We start from the raw sequence: 25,986 nt of genomic DNA, 5'->3' as shown, positions 1-25,986 counted from the left end.
CGTCTTGCCGTTACCTGCGGTGGTTCTGTCCCTTGCCTCCGTTGGGTGGAGATCCGTGCCCCGCCCAGGAGGAGCCTGCCTAGCCCCTCAAGCCTGAAGACTCCAGCCTCCCGCCTAGCCCCTCAAGTCTCTAAGACTCCAGCCTCGTCCTGCCTGCCAGCCAAGCCTCGTCCTTGCATAGTTCTGGGGTCCGAGCCAGAGGCAACACCCAGGTACTGGGTCCTTGTCCAGTCTCTGGCTCGGAGTCCAAGCCCGGGCTCCTAGCTCTCTTGTCCAGTCCTGTTCCGGGTTCCCGGTTTTCGTGTCCATGTCCCTGCCCTCACCCTCTATCCTAGTCCTGTCCCTAGTACTTCAGTATCAGTGTCTTGCACTTGGGTCCGTTCCTAGCCACCATCTTATGACAGTTAATGGCCTTAATTCTGCTCCTATATCTTATGGGTGTAGAAGGGAAGGGTCAATATGAGGCTAGTACCGGCTCACGCCTCAGCCCGGCCTCACCCTTCACGTTGCAGGACGTCAGCTGTTTCACCAGCCCGGTGTTGTTCATCTTCTCCGCCGGCCACTGGTAGATGTAGAGTGCGGTGTGCGAGGAACCGGCGTCCAGGACAATGCCAAACTGTAAAGAAGCAGACAGAGTCGGTGGGCGGCGAGACCCCGCGGAATCCCGGCCCCTGCACCCGCGGCACATGGGGCGGCCGTAGCCCCGCCTCTAATGTAACCCCGCCCCCCGCCCGCCAGTCACCCTAAATGTCACAATGCAGCCCCGCCCACAGCGCTCCTCTGCTCGGCGACTTCACCCACCCAATCACGTGGCCAGTCGGGTTACCCACCCCCCCACCCTTCACCCCCAGCGGGACTGCAGTCAGGGGCACGATTGCGTGGGTCCCTCTGCCCGGTTCTTGGGAACGTCTAACTTAGTTTTTAATTATCGGATTAATAAACCAGTTTAAATTCCTTGGCAACAGACACAAAATATTTTGCTTTTGTTTTGGATTTCCAGCATCCACAGATTTTCTCGTGTTTGTAAATTTCATAGCTTTTAATTGAACTCAGTTGCTGGTCCAGGCTCCAGGATACTAACCAGAATCCGCCACCGGACGTCAGTGGATAATACACTGATAATACGATAACTCATAAACAACCAGGAAAGTTCAATGGGTACAGTGTGGTCTGTGTATTTAAAGGGAGGATGAACAATTTGGATCAGGACAGATGCAGTTTAAGCTGTTGTTCTTCCGGCAGCTGACATTTGCATCAGGTTCCAGCATCTGCAGCTTGCGTCAACATAACACCAACAACAGTTCACACCCACTGCCTGTAAGTCTGTTAGTGAATCAGAAATAATGGATTTCCTACTCAGGGAAACAACAATATTACACACACTTGGAACATTGTGTTCCTTACTGGTCGCCTCATTATAGGAAGGATGTGGAAGCTTTAGAGAGTGTGCGGAGATTTACTAGGATGTTGCCTGGATTAGGGAGCATGTCTTATGAGCATAGGTTGAGCAAACAAGGGCTTTTCTGTTTGGATGGCAGGAAGATGAAAGATGATTTCATGGAGGTGATAAGAGGCCTTGTATTTGTATCAAGTGGATAACCAGAGACCTCTTCCCAGGTTGGAAATGTCTTCCCAGGTTGGAAATGGCTAACATGAAGGAGCATAATTTTAAGATGACTGAATGGTCATCTGCAAAAACAACTTAAATCTCTCTTTAATGTCTCCTTTTTTATCTTTTGAAGGTGGTTGGGGTTCTGTTGAGGTCCTGATCTGCAACGGCACTCAAACTGTGCTTTCTTTTTAAATGGCGGATGAGTTCCTGCTCCTGGAGCTCGCCGGCTGACTGCTTTCCAATATTCTCCAGGCATGGCCTGGAAGATTCCGCCTCCAGGCGTGGCCCTGGATGACCAATTCCAGGCTGGTGTTGCCGACCGAGGAGTCGCAGGAGAAGGAACGCCAGGATTTCACTGTAGCGGATGTAGGGACGGAGGTCTCTGTAATTGAGTGATCGCACTCTCTCTTTCTCTGGATGATGGGGAGAGTTTGCAGCCAATTCTCAAGTCGGATAATCTCAGAATAAAAAGCAGACCATAACATCGTAACGGCAACTGTCAGTCTCCCTTTCGCTGTAAAATGGGTGACATCTCGCTTTCCCTTGTTAGTGTGTTGAACTGTCGAGTAAACAATAGTTTTTGACGACTGCGGATCATGGTCTCTCTTTGGGTACTTTGCTTCTGCTTGGTGGGTGGTGGATGCTGATGCTTTTTTGCTGAAATTGGTGGGGGTGGGCAGGGGGGTAAGGTTGACGCTTTGCTGCTGCTTGCACAGGGGAGGGTAGAGAGGGGACTTTGGGGTCCCAACACTTTCCTGTTGTCATTCTTCTGTTTTTGTGGATGTCTGTGAAAACTAAGTATGCCAGGTTGTATACATTCTCTGATAATAAAGAGAACCATTTGAAAGTATGGGGGGGGGCGGTGACAGAGGTAGTTTTTATATGCAGAGTGGTATGTGTGTGGAATGCACCGGGAGATAGTATATTAGGGACAGTTCTAGTTGTCATGTTACAAGAAATGTAGGGATGCTGTATTGGAGAGGATGCAACAGCAGAAATGGAGAGATTTCCTGCAAAGGATAGCCTTAGCTCTTTCCTGTTGGACAAAGGCAGCCATGGCAGGAGCTAAAGAAGCCACCAATGTGTTATTAAATATTGATAGGGGAATGAGAGTGAGAGAGATGGCTCATCCGTACTCAGGAAGAGGTCCAAGGCTGGTTATGTCGGGTGGTCACCCCTCCTCTTTGTGATTTTTTAGAAATGATTTGGATGAAGAAGTAGAGGGGTGGGTTAGTAAATTTGCTGATGACACAAAGGTTGGGGTGTTGTGGATAGTGTGGAGGGCTGTCAGAGGTTACAGTGGGACATCGATAGGATGCAGAACTGGGCTGAGAAGTGGCAGATGGAGTTCAACCCAGATAAGTGTGAAGTGGTTCATTTTGGTAGGTCAAATCTGAAGACAGAATATAGTATTAATGGTAAGACTCTTGGCAGTGTGGAGGATCAGAGAGATCTTGGGGTCTGAGTCCATAGGACACTCAAAGCTGCTACGCAGGTTGACAGTGTTGCTAAGAAGGTATATGGTACATTGGCATTCATCAACCGTGGGATTGAGTTTAAGAGCCAAGAAGTAATGTTACAGCTATATAAGACCTTAGTCAGACCCCCTTGGAGTACTGTGTTCATTTCTGGTCACCTCACTATAGGAAGGATGTGGATACTATAGAAAGTGTGCTGAGGAGATTTACAAGAATGTTGCCTGGATTGGAGAGCCTGTCATGAGAATAGGTTGAGTGAACTTGGCCTTTTCTCCTTGGAGCAACAGGCGATGAGAGGTGACCCAATGTACATTGATCCTGTGGACAGCCAGAGGCTTTTTCCCAGGGCTGAAATGGCTAACATGAGGGGGTTAAAGTTTTAAGCTGCTTGGAAGTAGGTACAGAGGGGATGTCAGGGATAAGTTTTACATCCAGAGAGTGGTGGGTGTGTGGAATACACTGCTGGCAATGATGGTAAAGGCGGATACTACAGGGTCTTTAAGAGGCTCTTAGATAGGTCCACGGAGTTTAGAAAAATAGAGGGCTATGCGGTAGGGAAATTTTAGGCAGTTTCTAGAGTAGGTTGCATGGCACAACATTGTGGGCTGAAGGGCCTGTATTGTGCTGTAGATTTCTGTTTCTATGATATACCCAACAGTGGAAAGCCACTCTGACTTGGTGTAGAACAGCAGAGTGGTTTTGTACATTCTTGTGTCCTGGAAGCATGGTTCAAATTCAGTTAAGCCGATCAAACTGAGAAAATGGAATAACTAATATCAGTTAATGGTAAATATTAAGCTATTAAACATTATTCATATTGTCACTGGCAAGCTTTCATTTCTTATCCATTCCTGAATAACCTTGACCTGGGGAATGTTTCTGCCACTATACAGGACATCTATTATTTTAGCTTTTCATTTCTGGATCAGGGTGTTTGTGACAAGACCAGCCTTCATTACCAATTCCAGCACCGCTACTGACAAGGTCCTCTGCTGAAGATGCCTCCAGGGTGCTGTCGAGAGGAGGTTTGAGGATTTAGACCCAGCGAGTATGAGGAATGGTGAGATATTTCATGTAGGGTGGTGTGGCACTGAGTACAGGAGAGAGCAGGGTGATTGTTTAGGGTGGTTTCAAGTACAGCCTATTTTATCATCAACCATATTCGTGCAAAGCCGCAACTTGACCAGTGTCCTGTCCAAACCTGGAACTTCGCTCGCTCCCTCCCCCACCCTGAGCACAGTGGCTGCCGTGTGAGGCACCTACACTATTCACGGCAGCTGCTTGTTCAGGGTACTCCAGCAACACCTCCCAATACTGATCTCCTCCACCGAGAAAAACAGGGGCCAGTGGGCAGAAGGACCTCAGCATTTCAAGGGAGTGACGCCCCGCCACCCTTTCACAAACCGTAACCATGCCGGACACAGTCCAACACCGGCAGCTCCTGACGCAGCCAACGATTACCTTCATGTTCCGTTGCATCGACGTGCTCTGCATCACACCCACAGCCACCAACACAACCACACCAACTAGGCACAGGACGGCAATGAGACAAATAAAGTGCTTGCAACGCTTGTTCTGTTTTATTCCTGGAAATGAAGGAAAAGAGAGCATGAGCCAGATTCCTTGAGTAACCCACCCAGGTCTGGCAGGATCTCCCTTTCCCTTTTGGGTCCCTATCTCTGGAACACAGGACAGAGCAGGAGTGCTGCTCCACCTTCCTCACCATCAATGAGACCACGACCGATCAGCCTTAGCTCCATTTCCCCGGCTCTTCCCTTCCCCCTGAATCATGCCCGGGGTGTTTGACTGGCATGTACGCCAGGAACAGGCTTGGCTCACGCTGGCCCAGCTCTACCACACCTCACTTCAGTGATCAGCTCCACACACTGTTTCTGATCACACACTGTCCTAAGCCAGGGCTGCCTTCTGCTCTGGCACCTGTGGATGTCAGCAGCTTAGTCCACCTTTCGATTGTGTCCACTCCACCTTTATTGTCCTTAACCCCAAAGTAGTTAAAAGACTTTATAAATTCAAGTTCGTAAATTTCAGAGTCAAAGCAGGAAAGAGACAATCAGCTCCTAAAGCCCCACAGCACAGAAACAGGCCCTTCAGCCCATCCTCTCGGTGCTGGCCACTTTCAGGGAATCCTGTACTTGGACTTCTAGATCTCTCTGATCTACTGCACTCTCCAGCGACCGACCGTTCACTGTGAATGTTCTACCTGCTGAGGTGCCATCGTTAGTGAAACTACAACTCCGGATTTACTAGAGACGAGCTCACAGCCAATCTGCAAGGTCCCGCCGATGACAGGCAGGAGGCAGGGTGCCAGACTTCCTTTGCCACTCTCCGGGACTCTCGCCGCCACGGAAGCCTTTCTCCGGATCCCGAGGGCGTCCTCTGACCTCTCGCCAACACGCAGCAGGCGGGTGCTACCTGGCGCTGCATCAGCCGCCGCGGGGAGGATGGGGTTAACAGAGCAGCGTTGGAGGTGGTCGCCGCCGTCCGCTGGCACTCACCTACACGGCTGCTCCTCGGGACACGCGTGCGCCGTTTCCCCGGTCCGCTCGCCGTCCCCACATCCGCGCACTCGCTCCCGCCGCTCGCCCTGTCTCCGAGGCCGCGCTGGAGCGCGCCTGCCGGTCTTCAACCCCGATTACCGCCGCAGCCTGTTCCGAGTGCGGGGATGGTCCCGGCGAACAGACCACGCACACGGGGACCGAACCGGGTTGCGGGGCAGGAGGGATCACCGTCGCTGATACCGTAAAGCGTTGGGCTAACTACATGCTGTAGCCAGATTCAGCTATGATACCAAGATAGGTGAGAGAGACAGGTTAAACGTGGATCTGACAGAGGGAGTATAATGTGGGTTCTGTGGAAGGTAGCCCAATAGGGTGAGACTGGGCAAACTGGTGCAGGTACCCGTGTTTTTTTTTGTCCACGGAAAGTTGAAGGCCCGTGTGATGCCACACGCACGGTGGTATCTATCTTGAACAGGGGGACAAATGGGCTGAAAAATGGCAGATAGAATTTAATGCAGATAAGTATTGCACTTTGGGAGCACAAACCAGGGTAGGGCTCACACAGTGAACGGTGGGGCACTGAGGAGCGTGATGGAACAGCAGCATCTGGCAATACAGGTCCATAATTCCTTGAAAGTGGCATCACAGGTAGATAGGGTCATAAAGACAGCTTTTGGCAGATTGGCCTTCATGATGGGAGTTGCTGTTGTTATGCTGAAGTTGTGTAAGATGTTGGTGAGGCCGAATATTAGTACTGTGTGCAGTGCTGGGCACCCTCCTACAAGAAAGATTTCAATAAGCTTGAAAGAGTGCAGAGAAAATTTACGAGGATGTTTCTGGGACTTGAGGACCTGAGCAATAGGGAAAGGTTGAATAGGTTAGACTTTTTTCCTTGGGGCGCAGGAGAATGAGGAGAGATCTTATAGGGGTATACAGAATTATGAGGGGTGAATACAAGCAGGCTTTTCACCAGAGGTTGGATAAGACTAGAAGAGAAGATTATAGTTTAAGGGTGAGAGGTGAAATGTTTAAGGGAAACAACTTCTCTCAGGGGGTGGTGAGGGTGTGGAATGATGAAGTGGTAAATGCAGGTTCGATTTCAGCACTTGAGTGATTTGGATAGGTACCTTAATGGGAGGGATACAGTCCAGGTGCAGGTCGATGGGCCTGGGCAGAAGATGGGTGAACATTGACTAGATGGGCCGAAGGGCCTGTTTCTGTGAACTATAAGCTAGGGAAGCTTTGCCGCCATATTGTGGGGACTTGTGTGACCACACCTTGAGCAATGCAGCCTTACTGGCTTTGGTGGGCTAAACTGCCCTGAAGACTTTGCACAGCAGATCATCAGGTTGATTCCCAGGATGCATGGTGAAGGTCTTGTAATGTCCTGTGGAAGGAGTTAGACCAGGGGCAGAGTTTTGGTCGGTGGTGAGGAGGAATTTTCACTCTCAGTAGGTTGTGAAGTTTGGGACACTGTGGAGAACTCGGGGTGTGGGTGTTGCTGGAAAAACATGTCCCTAGTTGTCCTGATAAGTTGGTGAGCTCCCTTCCCGAATGACTGCCATCGCACACCAGGACATCTCTGTAGGACAAGACCGTCTGGCCTCTGGCTGCTTATCAATCTTTCTTCCAGCATGAGCTCGGATGTGGGGATGCTTGCTGATGACTGCACAACGTCCAATTCCATTGGCATCTTCTCATCTGCAATGATGTCCTAGTCTGGAATGGCTGACCCTCCGGTAGCCAACATCTCTGTGTGAGGTTTGATCCAATTATTTTTCCCTAGACTCCCACTGACCAGCTTTCCCGTGGCTGTGATGCAATGTTCAGTCCCACTGCTCTCCGACACTTTTTAAACATCACCCGGAGTGAATGGACTGGACTGCAGGGGCGTCTCAACTGGTTACAGGCAACTGCTGCTCTTTGGCATGGCACCCTGTCGAATTCAGTTTCTCTGCAAAGCACGGGGTATCTCCCGTGGTGAGTTTGAGCCTGGCTGATGACCTGTGTACTTCAGTGAAGTCGGTGGGTCAGACAGCGCCAGTTCTGATGCAGGACCTCCGGTTGAAACACCACCCATCCCTTCCCCTCGGATGCTGCCCGACCCATTGAGTTTCCTGCAGAGCCCAGTGTGTGCAGTCTTGCGTGTCTCTGCTGGAGTGCTGCACGTCTGCGTCATCAGATCACTTGTCCTGACAGGGTTTGTGTTTTTGGAATAAAATGACTAAATGTTAATGATTATTTGGAATGAGGGAGCAGCACAGCTTGGAAGAGACATGCATCTCTGCCCACGTGCATAGAAACTCTTTTCTTTTGGACACATTGCAGGCACCCTAGGGAGAACCACCCACAGCCGCTTCCTGTCTGACCCTGGCACCACACTGATCAAATTCCACTGTACGTCACAGAGAATGTAATCAGTCAGATCAGGAATTCCCTCTGCATTCTGCCTTCCTTAACTTCCAGAACACAGTCTGGCGTCTCTTCAAACAATACCTCCAGTCCCCATGGAAAAATAACATTGCTGCTCTCTGAAATTTCCACATTACATTAGTCCCTTGGGACAGTCAACAGTCATTGTTAACCAGAAACACAAAAAATGAAGTGAGATAAGCCCAGGAAAGCCCACGCCAGCCCACGCCAGGACCAACCAGTGTCTGCTCAGCAGCTGCTAGCCGCCCAGACATAACGGCTAAACTCAGCCGATTAAAACTCTAACAACAGGAATTCTGCAGATGCTGGAAATTCAAGCAACACACATCAAAGTTGCTGGTGAACGCAGCAGGCCAAGCAGCATCTATAGGCAGTCGACGTTTCAGGCCGAGACCCTTCGTCAGGACTAACTGAAGGAAGAGTGAGTAAGGGATTTGAAAGCTGGAGGGGGAGGGGGAGATGCAAAATGATAGGAGAAGACAGGAGGGGGAGGGATAGAGCCGAAAGCTGGACAGGTGATAGGCAAAAGGGGATACGAGAGGATCATGGGACAGGAGGTCCGGGAAGAAAGACAAGGGGGGGGTGACCCAGAGGATGGGCAAGAGGTATATTCAGAGGGACAGAGGGAGAAAAAGGAGAGTGAGAGAAAGAATGTGTGCATAAAAAAGAGTAACAGATGGGGTACGAGGGGGAGGTGGGGCCTAGCGGAAGTTAGAGAAGTCAATGTTCATGCCATCAGGTTGGAGGCTACCCATACGGAATATAAGGTGTTGTTCCTCCAACCTGAGTGTGGCTTCATCTTTACAGTAGAGGAGGCCTCTTAAACGCATCTCCCCCATTTCACGTACACCTGCTCTCACTCCATCCTCCCACCACCCCACTAGGAATAGGGTTCCCCTGGTCCTCACCTACCACCCCACCAGCCTCCGGGTCCAACATATTATTCTCCGTAACTTCCGCCACCTCCAACGGGATCCCACCACTAAGCACATCTTTCCCTCCCCCCCTCTCTCTGCATTCCGCAGGGATCGCTCCCTACACAACTCCCTTGTCCATTCGTCCCCCCCATCCCTCCCCACTGATCTCCCTCCTGGCACTTATCCGTGTAAGCGGAACAAGTGCTACACATGCCCTTACACTTCCTCCCTTACCACCATTCAGGGCCCCAAACAGTCCTTCCAGGTGAGGCATCACTTCACCTGTGAGTCGACTGGGGTGATATACTGCGTCCGGTGCTCCCGATGTGGCCTTTTATATATTGGTGAGACCCGACGCAGACTGGGAGACCGCTTTGCTGAACATCTACGCTCTGTCCGCCAGAGAAAGCAGGATCTCCCAGTGGCCACACATTTTAATTCCACATCCCATTCCCATTCTGACATGTCTATCCACGGCCTCCTCTACTGTAAAGATGAAGCCACACTCAGGTTGGAGGAACAACACCTTATATTCCGTCTGGGTAGCCTCCAACCTGATGGCATGAACATCGACTTCTCTAACTTCTGCTAGGCCCCACCTCCCCCTCGTACCCCATCTGTTACTCTTTTTAATGCACACATTCTTTCTCTCACTCTCCTTTTTCTCCCTCTGTCCCTCTGAATATACCTCTTGCCCATCCTCTGGGTCACCCCCCCCCGTCTTTCTTCCCGGACCTCCTGTCCCATGATCCTCTCGTATCCCCTTTTGCCTATCACCTGTCCAGCTCTCGGCTCTATCCCTCCCCCTCCTGTCTTCTCCTATCATTTTGCATCTCCCCCTCCCCCTCCAACTTTCAAATCCCTTACTCACTCTTCCTTCAGTTAGTCCTGACGAAGGGTCTCGGCCCGAAACGTCGACTGCACCTCTTCCTATAGATGCTGCTTGGCCTGCTGCATTCACCAGCAACTTTGATGTGTGCCGATTAAAACTCTGCCCGTTTGTAAAATCCAGTCAGACACCACAACCAGGAACAGTTGCAGGATTCCCCCCTGAGCCGTTCAGATTTGAGCTGCAGTCGGTTCATGCCCTGCCTGGAGCCAGTGGCTGGTGGAGACTATGTCAGGAGGGCAGAGGCTGAGTTAGTTTTGTGCCCCACCTCTGATCTCAGCAAATACAGCAGCACACTCTCTCCCCTCCATAATGACTCTCCTCTCTTGTCTCCCCTCCCCCTCTCCCTTCCCATCTCTGCTCCAATCCCCTTTACCCTCTCCACCTCTCTCACCCCTCCCTCCTCTCCACCCTTCTCATCTCCCCTCCCCCTTTCCATCCCCTTACCCTCTCCTCTCCCCTCACCCCCCCAAGATCTTTGCCAGTTGGAATTGACCAGCCCAATAGGATCCTTTGGTCATCCCCAGGCACACCGGGGAATTGAGATCCCTCTGTGAGAGTGAGGGCTGCCTTAAGGAGTTTTGAAAGTTCGAACCAACGACCAACGTCAATACAACCAGGAATTATTTAGAAAGTTCTGTTTGTATGTCTGTACACCTTCAACGCACGCACCCTTTCTGTGCACATACAACTCCCCCAGCATGTCCCAAAAGCCCTCCCCAACACGAAACAACCCACCCCTCCTCCCTGTCAATAATAGATACTCTGTCATAGCATGAACCTCCCATCCCAGCATCCCATAGTTTGGCGCTTATCATCAAAGGATATACTTTGTATCGAAAGGACAGGCAGGAAGGCATGGGGGTGGAGTGGGTCTGTTGGTGAGAGATGGAATTACATTTTCAGAAAAAGGTGACAAAGGGTCAGAGAATGCTGAATATCTGTGGGTTGGAGTTAAGAAACTGCAAGGATAAAAATACCACTATGGGAATCATATATGGGCCTCCAAATAGTAGCCAAGATGTGAGGTTGAGTTTGCAAAGATAGCTCGAAAAAGCATGAAATAAGGATAATACGCAAACACGAGAAAGTCTGCAGATGCTGGAAATTCAAGCAACACACACAAAATGCTGGTGAACGCAGCAGGCCAGGCAGCATCTATAGGAAGAACATCTGTAGGAAGTACAGTCAACGTTTTGGGTCGAGACCCTTCGTCAGGACTAACGGAAAAAAGAGACAGCAAGAGATTTGAAAGTGGGAGTGGGAGGGGGAGACCTGAAATGATAGGAGACGACAGGAGGGGGAGGGATGAAGCCAAGAGCTGGGAAGTTGATTGGCAAAAGGGATACAAGGCTGAGAAGGGGGAGTATCATGGGATGGAAGGCCTTGGAAGAAAGAATGGGGGAGGGGAGCACCAGAGGAAGATGGAGAACAGGCAAGGAGTTATTGTGAGAGGGAAAGAGAGAAAGGGAAAAAAAATAAATCAGGGATGGGTTAAGAAGGGGAGGAGGGGTGCTAACAGAAGTTTGAGGAATTAATGTCTATGACATCAGGTTGGAGGCTACCCAGATGGAATATAAGGTGCTGTTCCTCCAACCTGAGTGTGGCTTCACCTTGACAGTAGAGGAGGCCGTGGATTGACATATCGGAATGGGAATGGGACGTGGAATTAAAATAAGGATAATGACATAATTGTAATGGGGAATTTCAATATGCAAGGGGATTGGGAAAATCAGGCTGGTGTTGGACTGCAAGAGAAGGAATTTGTTGAGTACCTGAGAGATGGCTTTTTAGAGTAGTTTGTGCTTAAGCCTACTCAGGGAAAGGCTATCTTAGATTGGGTGTTTGGAAATAACTCAGATTTTATTAGGGAGCTTAATGTAAAGGAACCTTAGGAGATAGTGGTTTTAATATGATTGAATTCATACTGCAATTTGAGATTGAGAAGCATAACTCAGATGTATCAGTATTGCAATGGAATAAAGGAAATTACAGAGGCACGAGAGAGGAACTTGCCCAGGTGGATTGAAGGATGAGACTGGCGGGGATGATGGCAGAGCAGAGATAGCTAAAGTTTCTGGGAATAGTTCACAAGGCACAGAGTAGATATGTCCCACAGAAGAAGTTGTCCTCAAATGGCAGGCAACCGTGACTGACAAGGGAAGTTAAGGATTGCTTGAAAGCCAAGGAAAGAGCACACAAGGTAGCAAAAGTGAGTAGGAAGTTGGATAATTGAGAACCTTTTAAAATCCAACAAAAGGTAACTAAAAAAGATATAAGAAGGGGAAAGATGAAATACGAGGGCAAGTAAGCTAATAATACACCAAAAGTTTTTTTTCAGTTACATAAAGAGTAAAAGGGAGGTGAGAGTCGTTATCGGACTGCTGATGAGGTAGTAATGGGGGACAAAGAAATGGCAGATGAACTTTAATGGATACTTTGCATCAGTCTTTTTGTGGATGGCACTAGCAGTGTGCCGGAGGTCCATGGGAGCAGGAGTGAGTGTCTGTGCTATTACAAAGGAAAAAAGTGCTCGGCAAACTCAAAGGTCTTAAGGTGGATAAGTCACCTGGACCAGATGGACATCCCAGAGTTCTATAAGAGTTGCTAAAGAGATAGCAGGCACAGCGGTTATGATCTTTCAAGCCTAACCTCAGTTGTTGGGGAAGTGTTAAGAGTCCATTATTAAGGATGATGTTTTGGGGTACTTGGAGACTAAAGATAAAATAAGTCAAAGTCAGCATGGTTTCTGTAAAGGGAAATCTTGTCTGACAAACCTGTTAGAGTTCTTCGAAGCAGAGTGGACAAAGGAGAGGCAGTGGATGTTACTTACTTGGATTTTCAGAAGGCATTTGATAAGGTGCCACACATGAGGCTGCTTAACAAGATAAAATTCTATGGCATTACAGGAAAGATACTGACATGGATAGAGGAATGACTGACAGGCAAGAGGTTGTGAGTGGGAACAAAGGGGGCCTTTTCTAGTTGGCTGCCAGTGACTAGCGGTGTTCCTCAGGGGTCAGTATTGGGACTGCTGCTTTTCACGTTGTTTGTTGATGATTTGGATAATGGAGTTGATGGCTTTGTGACAAAGTTTGCAGATGATATAAAGATAAGTGGAGGGGTAAGCAGCGATGTGATTGCAGCAGGACTTAAAGAAATTGGAAGAATGGGCAAAAAAGTGGCAGATGGCATGCAGTGTTGGGAAATGTATGATAATGCATTTTGGTAAAAGGAACAATAGTGTGGACTATTATTGAAGATTCATACGTCAGAGGTGCAGCGGGACTTAGGAGTCCTTGTGCAAAACTCCCAGCAGTTAATTTACAGGTTGAGTCTGTGGTAAAGAAGGCAAATGCGCAAAAACGTTGGCATTTATTTCAAGGGGAATAGAATATAAAAGCAAGGAGATAATGCTGAGACTTTATAAGACACTAGTCAGGCTGCACTTGGAGTATTGTCAACAGTTTTGGGCCCCATATCTCAGAAAGGATAAGTTGCCATTGGAGAGAGTCCAGAGGAGGTTCATGAGGATAATTCCAGGAATGAAGGGGTTTACATATGAGGTGTGTTTGGCAGCTTTGGGCCTGTACTCTCTGGAATTTAGAAGAATACAGGGAGATCACATTGAAATCTACTGAATGTTGAAAGGACTAGATAGGTTGGATGTGGATAGGATGTTCCTGATGGTGGAGGTATCCAGAACTAGAGGGCACAGCCTCAAAATTGAGGGGTAACCTTTTGGAACGGAGGTAAGGAGTTATTTTTTTAGCCAGAGAGTAGCGAATCTGTGGAATGCTCTGCCACAGACTGCAGTGGAGTCCATGGGTATGCTTAAAACAGAAGTTGATTGTTTCCTGATTTGTCAGGGCATCAAAGGATATGGTGAGAAGGCAGGTGTATGGGGTTGAGTGGGATCCGGGATCAGCCTTGATGGAATAGCGGAGCAGACTCGATGGGCTGAATGGCCTAATTCTGCTCCTATGTTTTATGGTCTATCCAATTGTATGCCCACCAGCCCAGCATCTGCACACACCAATCATTCCCTTCCTGAACACTGCACACTGCAGTGTCTCTGCGGCCCCTGGACACTGTGTACACAGGTCTCAGTGCTTCTGTGCACTGGTACACGGGGCCCAGGGTCTCCACACACTGGATGCACTGGGCCTACAGTGACTGTTTGAGACAGAGTTTGGCTCCATTCTGATCCTGACAATCGTACCCATCCCTCAACTCATCTGTTCCAACTTGCTGCCAACTCAGGATCCTGAAGAAACAATGTCTTCAGCCCCTGACCTCTCCCATACACACACACACTCACGGGCACAAACACACACACACACACACATATGCACATAGGACACAGATAAACGCACTACAGACAAATCAAGCACACCAGTACACCACACACAGTCACACGTGTTTACCGACAGGACACACAGAGATAATCACACGAGGAATTTCTCATGGGCAAAGGAACCTTGGGGCTTTGATGCCAGAAATGTTGCAGTTTCATATGAAAACTAAAAGCAACAGGGAGGGTAAATTAAATGCATGAATGATGCAGTTGTGGTCCAGCGGCAGAAGGTGCTGGTGAGAAGTAACTAAAGTGGTGTAGTGATGGGCTGCCGTGTGGTTTGACTTCCTGTAGTAGGGGTGCACGCTGAAGGGGAGGCTGTGGTTGCAAGAATGAGGGGTGACAGCATGAGGTAGGAACCTTCCTCACTGGGAAACGCTCCCTCGTGGGCTTGGAATGGAGTGCTGGAGGCCGGGACGGTAGGGTTAACCCGAGTAGGTCCATGGTCAGCTAGCATGGCCTGATGGGCCGTGGCCTCCTCCTGTGCTGGGCTATTTCTGCGATTCAGATACGCACAGTTGCATGCATGCACATGCACACGTACACCCACACACCCACGCACACAGATGTGAGTTTCAGTCTGAAAGTGAAGGCTTTTAAGCTGAAAGCGGAACTTGGTCTCAGTGAAGGTGACCGAGTGGAGAACGGGAAAAGCCTCACTGACACCACCATGCCTGGCCAAAATGGGTCAACACACCCACACATGGTTAAATCTTTCCTGACCAGTTGAGGGTGTGCCCGGGATGCCAGTATGTATTAGCCGTGACTACTTCGGAACAAACAGCTCCCTGTACATCCATGTGCCGGGGTTACCCTTGACCCACACCAGCTAACTCCCATCACCTCTCCTTCTGACCAAGGTCTCCCCTCAGTGAAGTTGTGCGGACAGCAGGAACAACGTGAGGGGAACCTCCCCACCTGCCGTGTCTGAACTTCCTGGTCGCAAGAACCAGGTCCAACTGTCAACTACCAAAGGAGGTTAGGTAAACTCCAGAGCTCAGGATTGGGAAAAGAACACACTGTGTCACTCTATAGTGGGCTGGCAGCTGCTTAATGGACCGAAAGGCCTTGCTGCCATGACTCAAGTTCAAGAATATTATTATTCAACCGTAAACATGAATACTGTCAAAGGAAACAATATTCCTCTGGGCCAAGGTGTACAATACAGTACGTATAAGTTACATGCAACTCAAAGTAATATTACCGCAATAAATTAACATATAATGAAATGTATTGGAGACAATTGACATTTAGCACAAGATGTATTTACCACACAAGTCAAAAAGAAAACTGATGCTTCATAGGTGATGAGACCTGGGTGGTGGCAAAGGAGTTCAGAACTCTTGCAGCCCAGGGGAAGAAACGGTTTCCTATCTAAACGGTTCTTGTCCTAATGCTACAGTATTTCCTGCCTGATAGTGTTGTTCCAACACGGCAACCGACTTCAGCAGAGCCACAGTTCCGCCCCTCCCTCGGTATGACACTCCATCATTGCCGGAGAGGGACAGGGACACTACCCCTGGTTCAGGGCTGGAGTGAGACTGATCCACGCACTGCACCCAGTGCACAGCTCACAGGCTGTGGGGAAGGATGGAACACCTTTCCTCTGATAACTGAACGCTGTTTATTTCATTAGAAGCAGCTTGCTTACACAGAACTTTTCTCCTTAGTTGGATAGAAAAGCTTTTCTCTTGCCATTTACAACGTTGAATTGTTTTTGCCAAGAAATGAATGTTCATAAAACCAGATCTGGGTGGTTTCTGCATGTCCAGGTTTGTTGAATGTGAACTGCGTGTGTGTGCGTGACGTCCTGCGGTAACAAAGCCGTGAACCAGTCTTGCCTTCACCACTCCATGGTGATCTTGGCTTGAGCTGGAGTGTGTCAGAATGTTCTGGAATCAGTGCGAGCAGGAGTGTGCCAGGGTGCTCGTGCAGCAGCTGGGCAAAATTAGGGTTGCGGGGGCCTTTTTAGATTTACTGTCTCAGCCCCTGAAAAATATCTGTTCTGCTGGGCTGGACTTTTCTGATTCAAGCATTCAGTTTTGTTAACCATTCATAATCAAATGTCATTGCTTCATGTTGGGGCGCAGGGCCAGGACCTTTGCTGTGGTGGATGTGATCGAACGGCCCTCATGTGTAAAACCAGTGGCTGATTGTAAGGGGGAGCATGCTTCTCCACTGCCACAGTGAAGGTCAACCAGCACAAACCAAATTCCTCTGGATATATTTCTTTAAATAAAAGTATATTTTTTAAATTTAAAAAATGAACTTCCTCCAGCCGGCAGATGGGAACCAGTGTGGTGGGAGAGCATGTCAAGTGGCTGTGAGGGGAAGTAGATGATAAGCCTAGGAAGTTGAAAGTAAAAACATACGTGTCACTATACACTATACCTTGGGTTGAGCAGGGATAGACTAATGTTCTGAGTACCATCTATTTCAGTGCAAGGATAGCAAGGGATAAAATTGGTCCTCTTGAAGATCAGAGTGGTCATCTAAGGACAGAGGCAAAACAAATGAGGGAGATCTTAACTGGATTTTAATGCATCTGTATTGAATCAGGAGACGGACACAGAGTCTATAGAAGTAAGACAACACAGCAGAGATGTTATGGACTGCATACAAATTACAGGGCAGGAGGTTTTTTTTGTCTTGAGGCAAATTAGGTGGATAAGTCGCCAGAGCCTGACGAAGTGTTCCTTCAGACTCTATGGGAGGCAAGTGCAAAAATTGCGGGAGCCCTAGAGGAGATGTTTAAAACATCCTTAGCGACAGGTGAGGTGCCGGAGGACTGGAGAATAGCAAATGTTGTTTGGATGTTTAAGAAAGACTCCAAGAATAAGCCGGGAAATTATAAGCTGGTCCGCCTGACATCAGTGGTGGGCAAGTTATTGGAAGGTATTCTAAGGAAGAGGATATACTTTATACTTTATTGTCGCCAAACAATTGACACTAGAACGTACAATCATCACAGCAATATTTGATTCTGCGCTTCACACTCCCTGGATTACAAATATTAAATATTATAAATATTAAAAATAGTTAAAATTAGTAAATATTAAAAATTTAAATTATATATCATAAATAGGAAATAGAAAAATGGAAAGTGAGGTAGTACAAAAAAACCGAGAGGCAGGTCCGGATATTTGGAGGGTACGGCCCAGATCCGGGTCAGGATCCGTTCAGCAGTCTTATCACAGTTGGAAAGAAGCTGTCCCCAAATCTGGCCGTAAGAGTCTTCAAGCTTCTCCCGGAGGGAAGAGGGATGAAAAGTCTGTTGGCTGGGTGGGTCGTGTTCTTGATTATCCTGGCAGCACTGCTCCGACAGCATGCGGTGTAAAGTGAGTCCACGGATGGAAGATTGGTTTGTGTGATGTGCTGCGCCGTGTTCACGATCTTCTCATAGTAGTCATAGTCATAGTCATACTTTATTGATCCCCGGGGAAATTGGTTTTCATTACAGTTGCACCATAAATAATTAAATAGTATTAAAACCATAAATAGTTGAATAGTAATATATAAATTATGCCAGGAAATAAGTCCAGGACCAGCCTATTGGCTCAGGGTGTCTGACCCTCCAAGGGAGGAGTTGTAAAGTTTGATGGCCACAGGCAGGAATGACTTCCTATGACGCTCAGTGTTGCATCTCAGTGGAATGAGTCTCTGGCTGAATGTACTCCTGTGCCCACCCAGTACATTATGTAGTGGATGGGAGACATTGACCAAGATGGCATGCAACTTAGACAGCATCCTCTTTTCAGACACCACCGTCAGAGAGTCCAGTTCCATCCCCACAACATCACTGGCCTTACAAATGAGTTTGTTGATTCTCTTGGTGTCTGCTATCCTCAGCCTGCTGCCCCAGCACACAACAGCAAACATGATCGCACTGGCCACCACAGACTCGTAGAACATCCTCAGCATCGTCCGGCAGATGTTAAAGGACCTGAGTCTCCTCAGGAAATAGAGACAGCTCTGGCCCTTCTTGTAGACAGCCTCAGTGTTCTTTGACCAGTCCAGTTTATTGTCAATTCGTATCCCCAGGTATTTGTAATCCTCCACCATGTCCATACTGACCCTCTGGATGGAAACAGGGGTCACCGGTACCTTAGCTCTCCTCAGGTCTACCACCAGCTCCTTAGTCTTTTTCACATTAAGCTGCAGATAATTCTGCTCACACCACGTGACAAAGTTTCCTACCGTACCCCTGTACTCAGCCTCATCTCCCTTGCTGATGTATTTAACTATGGCAGAGTCATCAGAAAACTTCTGAAGATGACAAGACTCTGTGCAGTAGTTGAAGTCGGAGGTGTAAATGGTGAAGAGAAAGTAAGATGCAGCTTCTTCCGGTCTTGGACAGGACAACTTCCATACCAGGTTGTGATGCACCCTAGAAGAATGCTTTCTACGGTGCATCTATAAAAATTAGTGAGGGTTTTAGGGGACAAGCCAATTTTCTTTCGTTTTCTCAGGAAGTAAAGGTGCTGGTGGGCCTTCTTGGCAGTGAACTCTGCTTGGTTGGACCAAGTCAGGTCATTTGTGATATTGACCCTGAGGAACTTACAGCTTTTGACCTGTTCCACTTGCGCACCACCGATGTAAATTATAAGTATTATAATTATAAGGATATATAAGTATTTGGATAGACAGGGACTGTTTAAGGGCAGCCAACATGGTTTTGGGTGTGGAATTTTTCAATGAAGGCAAGGCAGTGGATGATGTCTACACAGAGTTTAGCAAGGCCTTTGATAAGGTCCCACATGAGAGGTTGGTCAAAAAGATTCATTCATTTGGCATTCAGGATGAGGTAGTAAATTGGATTAGACATTGCCTCCGTGGGAGAAGCCAGATTGGCAATAGATAGGCCAGGCAGCATCTCTAGGAAGAGGTGCAGTCGACGTTTCAGGCTGAGACCCTTCGTCAGACGAAGGGTCTCGGCCTGAAACGTCGACTGCACCTCTTCCTAGAGATGCTGCCTGGCCTGCTGCGTTCACCAGCAACTTTTATGTGTGTTGCTTGAATTTCCAGCATCTGCAGAATTCCTGTTGTCTGTGGCAACAGATAGTTGTCTCCTTGACTGCAGGCCTGTGGCTAGCGGTGAGCCACAGGCAGTGCTGAGTCCATTGTTGTTTGTCATCTACATCAACGATGTGGTTGATGATGTGGTAAGCAGGATCAGCAAATGTGCGGATGATACCAAGTTTGGGGGTGTAGTGGACAGGAGGAAGACTATCAAAACTTGCAATGGGTTCTGAATCAGCTGAAGAAATGGCAGATGGAATTTATTGCATACAAGTGTGAGATGTTGCAGTTTGGGAGGACAAACCAATGTATAACTTACACAGTGAGTGGTGTGGCACTGAGGAGTTCAGTAGAACAGAGGGATCTGGGAATACAGGTCCATAATTCATAGAAAGTGGTGTCACAGATAGATAGGGTTGTAAAGAAAGCTTTAGGCACATTGGCCTTCATAAATCAAAGTATTGAGTACAGGCGTTAGAATGTTTTGTTGAAGTTGTATAAGACATTGGTGAAGACTAGCTTGGAATATTGAGTGCAGTTCTGATCATCTACCTACAGGAAAGATGTCAATAAGATGGAAAGAGCACAGAGAAAATTTACAAAGGTGTTGCTGGGACTTAGGGACCTCGGTTATGGGGAAGGGTTGAATAGGTTAAGGCTTTATTCTCTGTGAGGTTGGGTGAGACTGGAACTCGAGGTCATGGATTAAGGGTGAAAGGTGAAATGTTTCAGGGAAACCTAAGGGGGAATTTCTCAACTCAGATGGTGGTGAGAGTATGGAATGAGCTGCCAGCAGAAGTGATCGATGCAGGTTTGATTTCAACATTTAAGTACATGGATGGGAAGAGTGTGGAGCACCATGGTCCAAGTGCAGGTTGAGGAGACTATGAAGAATAACAGTTTAGCACAGTCTAGATGGGCTGAAAGGCCTCTTCCTACACTGAGGTGTTCTATGATTCTATAACAGAATAGGGAGCGAAGTGATCGAGTACCTCTTGATCCCACTTGCCAGCCACCTAACCTTCCTGTACATCATAGCAGGCTTTCACAGGAAACCACTAACCGTTCAATAAAGACCTCTAGATCACAGCCATTGGGCAGCAGAACAGTGACTCGTGTTACCAGTCAGGGCTGTAGATACAGCTCAAAACCACCAGCTCTGAAGAAAGGAGATGAGTCAGTGTCTGGAGAGTGGAGGTCAGGCAACACCACCCCTCTTTGCAGACACCAGTCAAGGTGCAGGAGATACTGAGAGTAGATTACTTCTTCAGCACTAAGGTCCTAGCCACAGGAGAGGTGGTCTTCCAGGGCTGGGGGCCACCCTGTATAAGGTGCAGAGGAGACTCGCACAGAAACGGGCAGCAAGACTGGAACTCTCCTCCTCTCCTTTCTTCCACGGTCCACTCTCCTCTCCTATCAGATTCCTTCTTTTAAGAACAACACACAGGTGTTGGAGGAACTCAGCAGGTCAGACAGAGTCCTGATGAAGGGTTTCGGCCAGAAATGTTGATTCTTTATTCCTGTCAATAGAAGCTGCCTGATCTGGTGAATTCCTCCAGCATTTTGTGTGTGTGTGTTACACTGGACCATCCTGTTCCCTACACCCTTGGGTAGTCCTTCAATTCAACCTTCAAACTATATTCAAAGACTCTGCATCCATCCTTTGAGAGACACACACAATTCCAAAGACTCAGAAAATTTAGAAAATATTTCACCTCTTCCATCCAAAATGGATAGCTCCTTGTCTGAGGCACTGAGGCCTAGTTGTAGACATCCCACCAGAAAAGTGTCCACTCGATATTTACCATGTTCTCCTCTTACAGCATGGGCAAGGTGGACAGTGAGAAATGGTTCCCCATCATAGAGGTGTTCAACTGAAGGGAAGAGGTTAGTAGCAGGTGATCAGAGGTTCTTCTCCCCGCAGGGTTTTGGAGTCTAGAATCCACTGCCTGAGGGGGTGGTGGAGACAGCCACACTTCAATGTTTGAAAGTTATCTGGACGAACCAAGATAGGGAAGGTTAAGGATCCGGTGGGATTTGTACAGATGGGTAGGATAGCTTATCACGGGCACAGGGAGGTCCTGTTCCTGTACTGTTTAACACTTTGTCTATCAGATCACCTCTCAGTCACGTAACCTCCAGATCGTACAAGTCCAACTACCGCTTGGTTTCCCCTGAGACACCACTTTCATTCACAAAGGGTTAATTTCGGTTAAGACCCTGGGACCCTGGCAGGAGAAGAAATATTTTCATCCTGTGGATTATTTGCACGTTCAACTGCAATGGGGCTGAGGCAGGGTCCTTAGAGTTCAAAAGGGGTGTGCTGGATGGGTCAGGAAAGGGGCAGGACAGAATAACAACTGGGTCACCCCACCTCTTCTGGACATTAGTGGGGTGCCTGCAGACAGCCAGGGCAGCTCCCACCTCCTCTCACTCTGCTCCCTCCACGCACAATACCGAGCCACTTGGTTCCACAGCAGCTGCTGGCACCCGGATTAGGGGCAACAGCAGTGACTCCATTTCACCCTCCTAGGTCTTCCTTCATTTCAGCTGGTTAGATTCCTCACCCCCCCCCCCGCCCCACAACAACACTGGAGGAGAGCCCCTCCCTTTCATCTTCAGGGTCTGGGTACAGTCAATTTATTATTTTTGTACTCTGGTACTGAGGTAGAGTGAAAAACTGTTCTGTGCGCAAATTACTTCACCACATCAGCATATTGTTAAGCGGGTCAATTAACATCGTTAAACAGGTCGGCAGTTACTGCCGATCCCTCATTGCCCTGAGAGGAAGGGAGTGGACGGTCTTCCTGTACGGCAGCTGTGCTGGAGAAGGTGGTCCCACAGCACTGCTGGGAGGGATTTCCAGGGGTTAGGCCAGTAGATATTTCCGAGGCAACCTGCAGATGGTGGTGTTCCCCGGCACCTGTGCCCTTGTCTCCAATCCAGCCTGCCCAACCTCTCCTCAACGTGTCAACCCTTTCGTGAAAGGAATCAGCCTCCTGAACTTTATCCATCGGTCCGCCTGTGTTTGCCTGCTGGTCACATCCTCATGGAGACGCTGAGAAGTTTATCAAACGCACAGGCGGGGACGTTCAGCAGTCACCGCACGGCTCACATCTCCCCAGATCCAGCCTGCGGACAGGGTGACCTGGTCATCACCCAGGCATGGCTGAGGGGCGGCGGACACGCTCTCAATACTTCCCAGCGTCCAGTCCGCATTCTCACCAGTTTTGACAAACACGCTTCAGGATGAAACATGAATTGTTTCTCCCTCCACGGACGCCGCTCTACCCGCTGAGTGTTTCCACCTTTTAATAATTTCTAACGTCCCGAGGTCACAGACGCAGTGGTTACAGGTGCGGGTAAAAGGCTGCATCACCAATGCGAGGAATCGCCCTCGTTACTGGCACAAGAACAAGACTGCAACGTGATTTGACAAATGAAGCAGATCTCTCACTTTCCTGCGCTCCGACACAATGAAGTTGAATACCGTGGCGACCGAAGCGGTCGGAACACTCTCTCCCTCTCTCCAGCCCCAGCACGGTGGCCGCAATGTGACCAGAAATAGAGCACACTGTACTTGGGGGTGGGGGGGGGGCTAATCCCCACTCCACACCCCCTGCTCCAGAAAAAAACCAAGAGGGACCCACTCCCTCCCCAAGCTTCATCAGACCAAAGTTCGGTGTCTGGGTACAGTCAACCGTTACCTTCCCGAAACGATTGATAATCTCGGGATATCGTCTCCTTTACCCCTTCCTTCCTTCCTTCTCCCGTCGGCAGATTCACTGAGCGGGGGCAGGGACTGGGAACCCGTTAAATTACCCCGGCGGGGGACATAGCGGTCAGAGAGCGAGAGGGTTCAGACAGGGTGAGGAGGGGACCGAGAGGCTATGGATACGGGGTGTCCCGAACGAACAACACCGAGCCTCCGACTCTCTCGCAGACCGACTTGCAGGGTGTCCCGGAGACAGTACCCGGGGATCCTCTGGCGCCGAACCCCCCGACCCCGTGATTCCCCCGACTTGTTCAACTGCTCCCGGATCTGAAAGCCGAGCAGTTCAATCCGCCCAAACGCCCCGTTCTTGCATCCTACCTTCCTGTGACTCTGGCATCTTTGCGTTCGGTCCGGAGCCCCGCTCCCGGCTTCCGTCACCCGCGTACCGACCTCCCACAGCCCAGGATGTCCGGAATATGAGGCAGAGGTCGTGGGAACCCCGGTTAAATAGCCGCGGCCCTGCCGCTGCTCTCCGGGTAGAGAGGCGGGCTGGAGGCGGTGCAGCAGATGGAGAGGTTTCTGTGGTGAGTGGCGCGACCTTTCACAGCACAGCCTCCTTACAAGGAGTGTGAGCCTTTGCTCTGCCCCGAACGACCCAAGGACATCAGGTGCGCAGAGAGGGGTCATCGCACGGGACAGTACGGGTGGTGAGGAATGGCCACACCCCTACAACGGCAGGTCACCGTCTGAAATGGAGAAAGGTGGAAACACTCGGCAGGTCGGGCGACGTCTGAGGGAGGAGAAACAGAGCCGGTGTTTCAGGCTGAAGTGCCGCTGCCCGCCCTACACAAAGATGCCAAAGTTTGTTTTTATTTCGGATCACCAACATCTGCAGCGTTTTGAAGTTTTTTGTTTGTTTGAGAGTTTTGAAAAGTTTAAAGACTTGCTTCTCCAAGAGGTCTCTAACCCAAGAGAAAGGAGAGGTTGGATCTGCTGTGCAGAATGAGGAGGGCGCAATGGGGAGCACTCAGGCAACAGTAATCACCACACGGTATCTGGTTCAGACAATGAACGAGAACTCTAAAGTACAATATCTTCAGTAGAGACAGGCTGGCTGAAAGGATCTGCTCAGAATGAAGTTTGCTGTAACTAGATAATCCTCCCCATGCCCCAGGATCCCTACAAAGTGAACATCTGCTTATCTCTGTCTGACTCAGCTCTCAACGAGACAGAGTGCCACACGTCCTCTGTCCCATGACAGAATAAGTTCCTCCTACTCTCTATATTCTAGGTTCACACCATTATTCTGAACTAGGCCCCTTAATTACCCCATGGAGAAACATCCCAGCATCCGTCTGCTGAGTTCCCTCAGAGTCGTGTATGTTTCAATAAGATCACATCTGGTCCTCTAACCTCAATTTTCAAAACAACCCCAGAAACAACACACACTTTCTGTGTGAACCCCCCCCCCAATAACCCCAGAAGTGCTGATCCTGATGCTATCTCACCAGTGCTCTGTGATTGTAGCAGGACCCCATCCCCCAAGTTACCAGACCAATGCCCCATTTCTGCTCTAGCTGCATGCTAAACTTCTCTGTTTTCTGTACGAGAAGCTCCTGATCTTCATCTTCCTTCCTGTGACTCTGTCTCTGTTCCTATCAATCAATGACTCCTGACCTCCATGTCCCTCCATTTGAGGACCCCTGACCTTCATCTCCATTCCCGTAGCCCTTCATCTATATCTGTTTCTCTCACCTGATGTCTCCTGATCTTCACCTTCCTCCAAATGAGGAGCCCTGACCTCCATCTCCCACCACACGAGAACCCTAACCTTTGTTTGCCTTCCTGTGATCCCTCATCTCTTTCCCCATCATCTGACCTCCGTCTCCCTTTACACTTCCTCACTCATTCTCCATCCGGCCATGTTCTTGCCTACTCCCATGGCCATGCCTCTTTGCCGAATACCTGTGCTCTTTTGACAGCTTACTCACCCACCCATTCAACATCTACTAATGTGGCCGGGGGACAATCAGCAGTAAGTTGTTGAGGTCCCAGTCCTGGTGAATGAGAATGCAGTAAAACCATCAACTGATGAGAAAGAGGCATGAGTGGCAATGACCATAAAGGGGGCGTGCCAGAGCCAGCATTGGTGCGTGGGTGCAGACACAGCTCATTGGAAGGAGGTTCCGGGGTGAGCAGCCAGTGGGATACGTCATGGGCCCAGTGACATGATTAGTAACTGTGCAGATGACTGGTGTATGAGTGGTATGATGGACAGCGAAGAGGGTCACAATGGGCTCTAGATCAACTGGGAAAGTGGGCAAGGGAATGGCAGATGGAATTTAACTCAGAAAAATGTAAGTGATGCACAGTGGTAAGTTCAGGGCAGGACTTAAGACAGTGAAGGCAGGGCCCTAGGGAGTGATAAGAACAAAGAGACCCTGGGATACAGGTGCATAGTTCCCTGAAAATGGTGACAAAGTTAAAATCCATAATACATTATTTGGTATGTTACGTGCTCGCATAGAAGATAATTCATATTCAAAAAGCATAGATATGGTGTCTTCACAACTACCTGTAAATTTAGCATTCTTGTCTCAGAGGCGCCAGAGATGCATTGTTACAAATGAAACATATGGCATGCTTGCCTTCATTAGCTGTGACTTTGACTACACGAATTGGGATGTCATGTTACTGTTGTACAAAATATTGGTGAGATTACGCTTGGAGTGCTGTTCTTGTCACCCCACTATAGAACAGATTAAACACTGAACAACTTCTCAAGGAGGTAACCAGACCTGGAGGGCTTGAGTTATAAGAAGAGCTTCGGCAGGTTGGAGCTTTTTTCCCGGGAGTGAAGGAGACAGCAGGGTGATCTTAGAGGTGTATAAAATCCTGGGGGGCACAGATATGGTGAATGTATATAGTCCTTTTCCTGGGAAAAGGGAAGTCTAAAACTAGAGCATATAGGTTTAAGGTAAGAGGGGAAAGATTCAAAGGGGACCCAAGAGGCAAGTTTTTCACACAGAGGGTGGTGGGTGTATGGA

At 48.9% G+C, this 25,986-nt stretch overlaps 1 protein-coding gene across 1 annotated transcript in view; it reads right to left on the bottom strand.

Moving 5' to 3' along the window:
- entpd1 (ectonucleoside triphosphate diphosphohydrolase 1) overlaps window positions 1-23,538 on the bottom strand; it is a 39,963-nt gene extending 16,425 nt beyond the window's left edge. The window contains exons 1-3 of the mRNA XM_063071463.1: window positions 23,318-23,538; window positions 4,552-4,676; window positions 499-616 (exon numbers count right to left, since the gene is read on the bottom strand). Of these exons, the coding sequence (XP_062927533.1) occupies window positions 499-616; window positions 4,552-4,676; window positions 23,318-23,336 (262 nt within the window). The 5' untranslated portion in view covers window positions 23,337-23,538. The remainder of the gene's footprint in view (window positions 1-498; window positions 617-4,551; window positions 4,677-23,317) is intronic.
- Between the last annotated feature and the right edge of the window lie 2,448 nt (window positions 23,539-25,986).

This window comes from Mobula hypostoma, chromosome 19, assembly GCF_963921235.1.
Source record: "Mobula hypostoma chromosome 19, sMobHyp1.1, whole genome shotgun sequence".
Lineage (NCBI taxonomy): Eukaryota > Metazoa > Chordata > Chondrichthyes > Myliobatiformes > Myliobatidae > Mobula > Mobula hypostoma.
The sequence above is the reverse complement of the archived record's forward strand: the minus strand, read 5'-3'. Positions and strand labels throughout refer to the sequence as shown.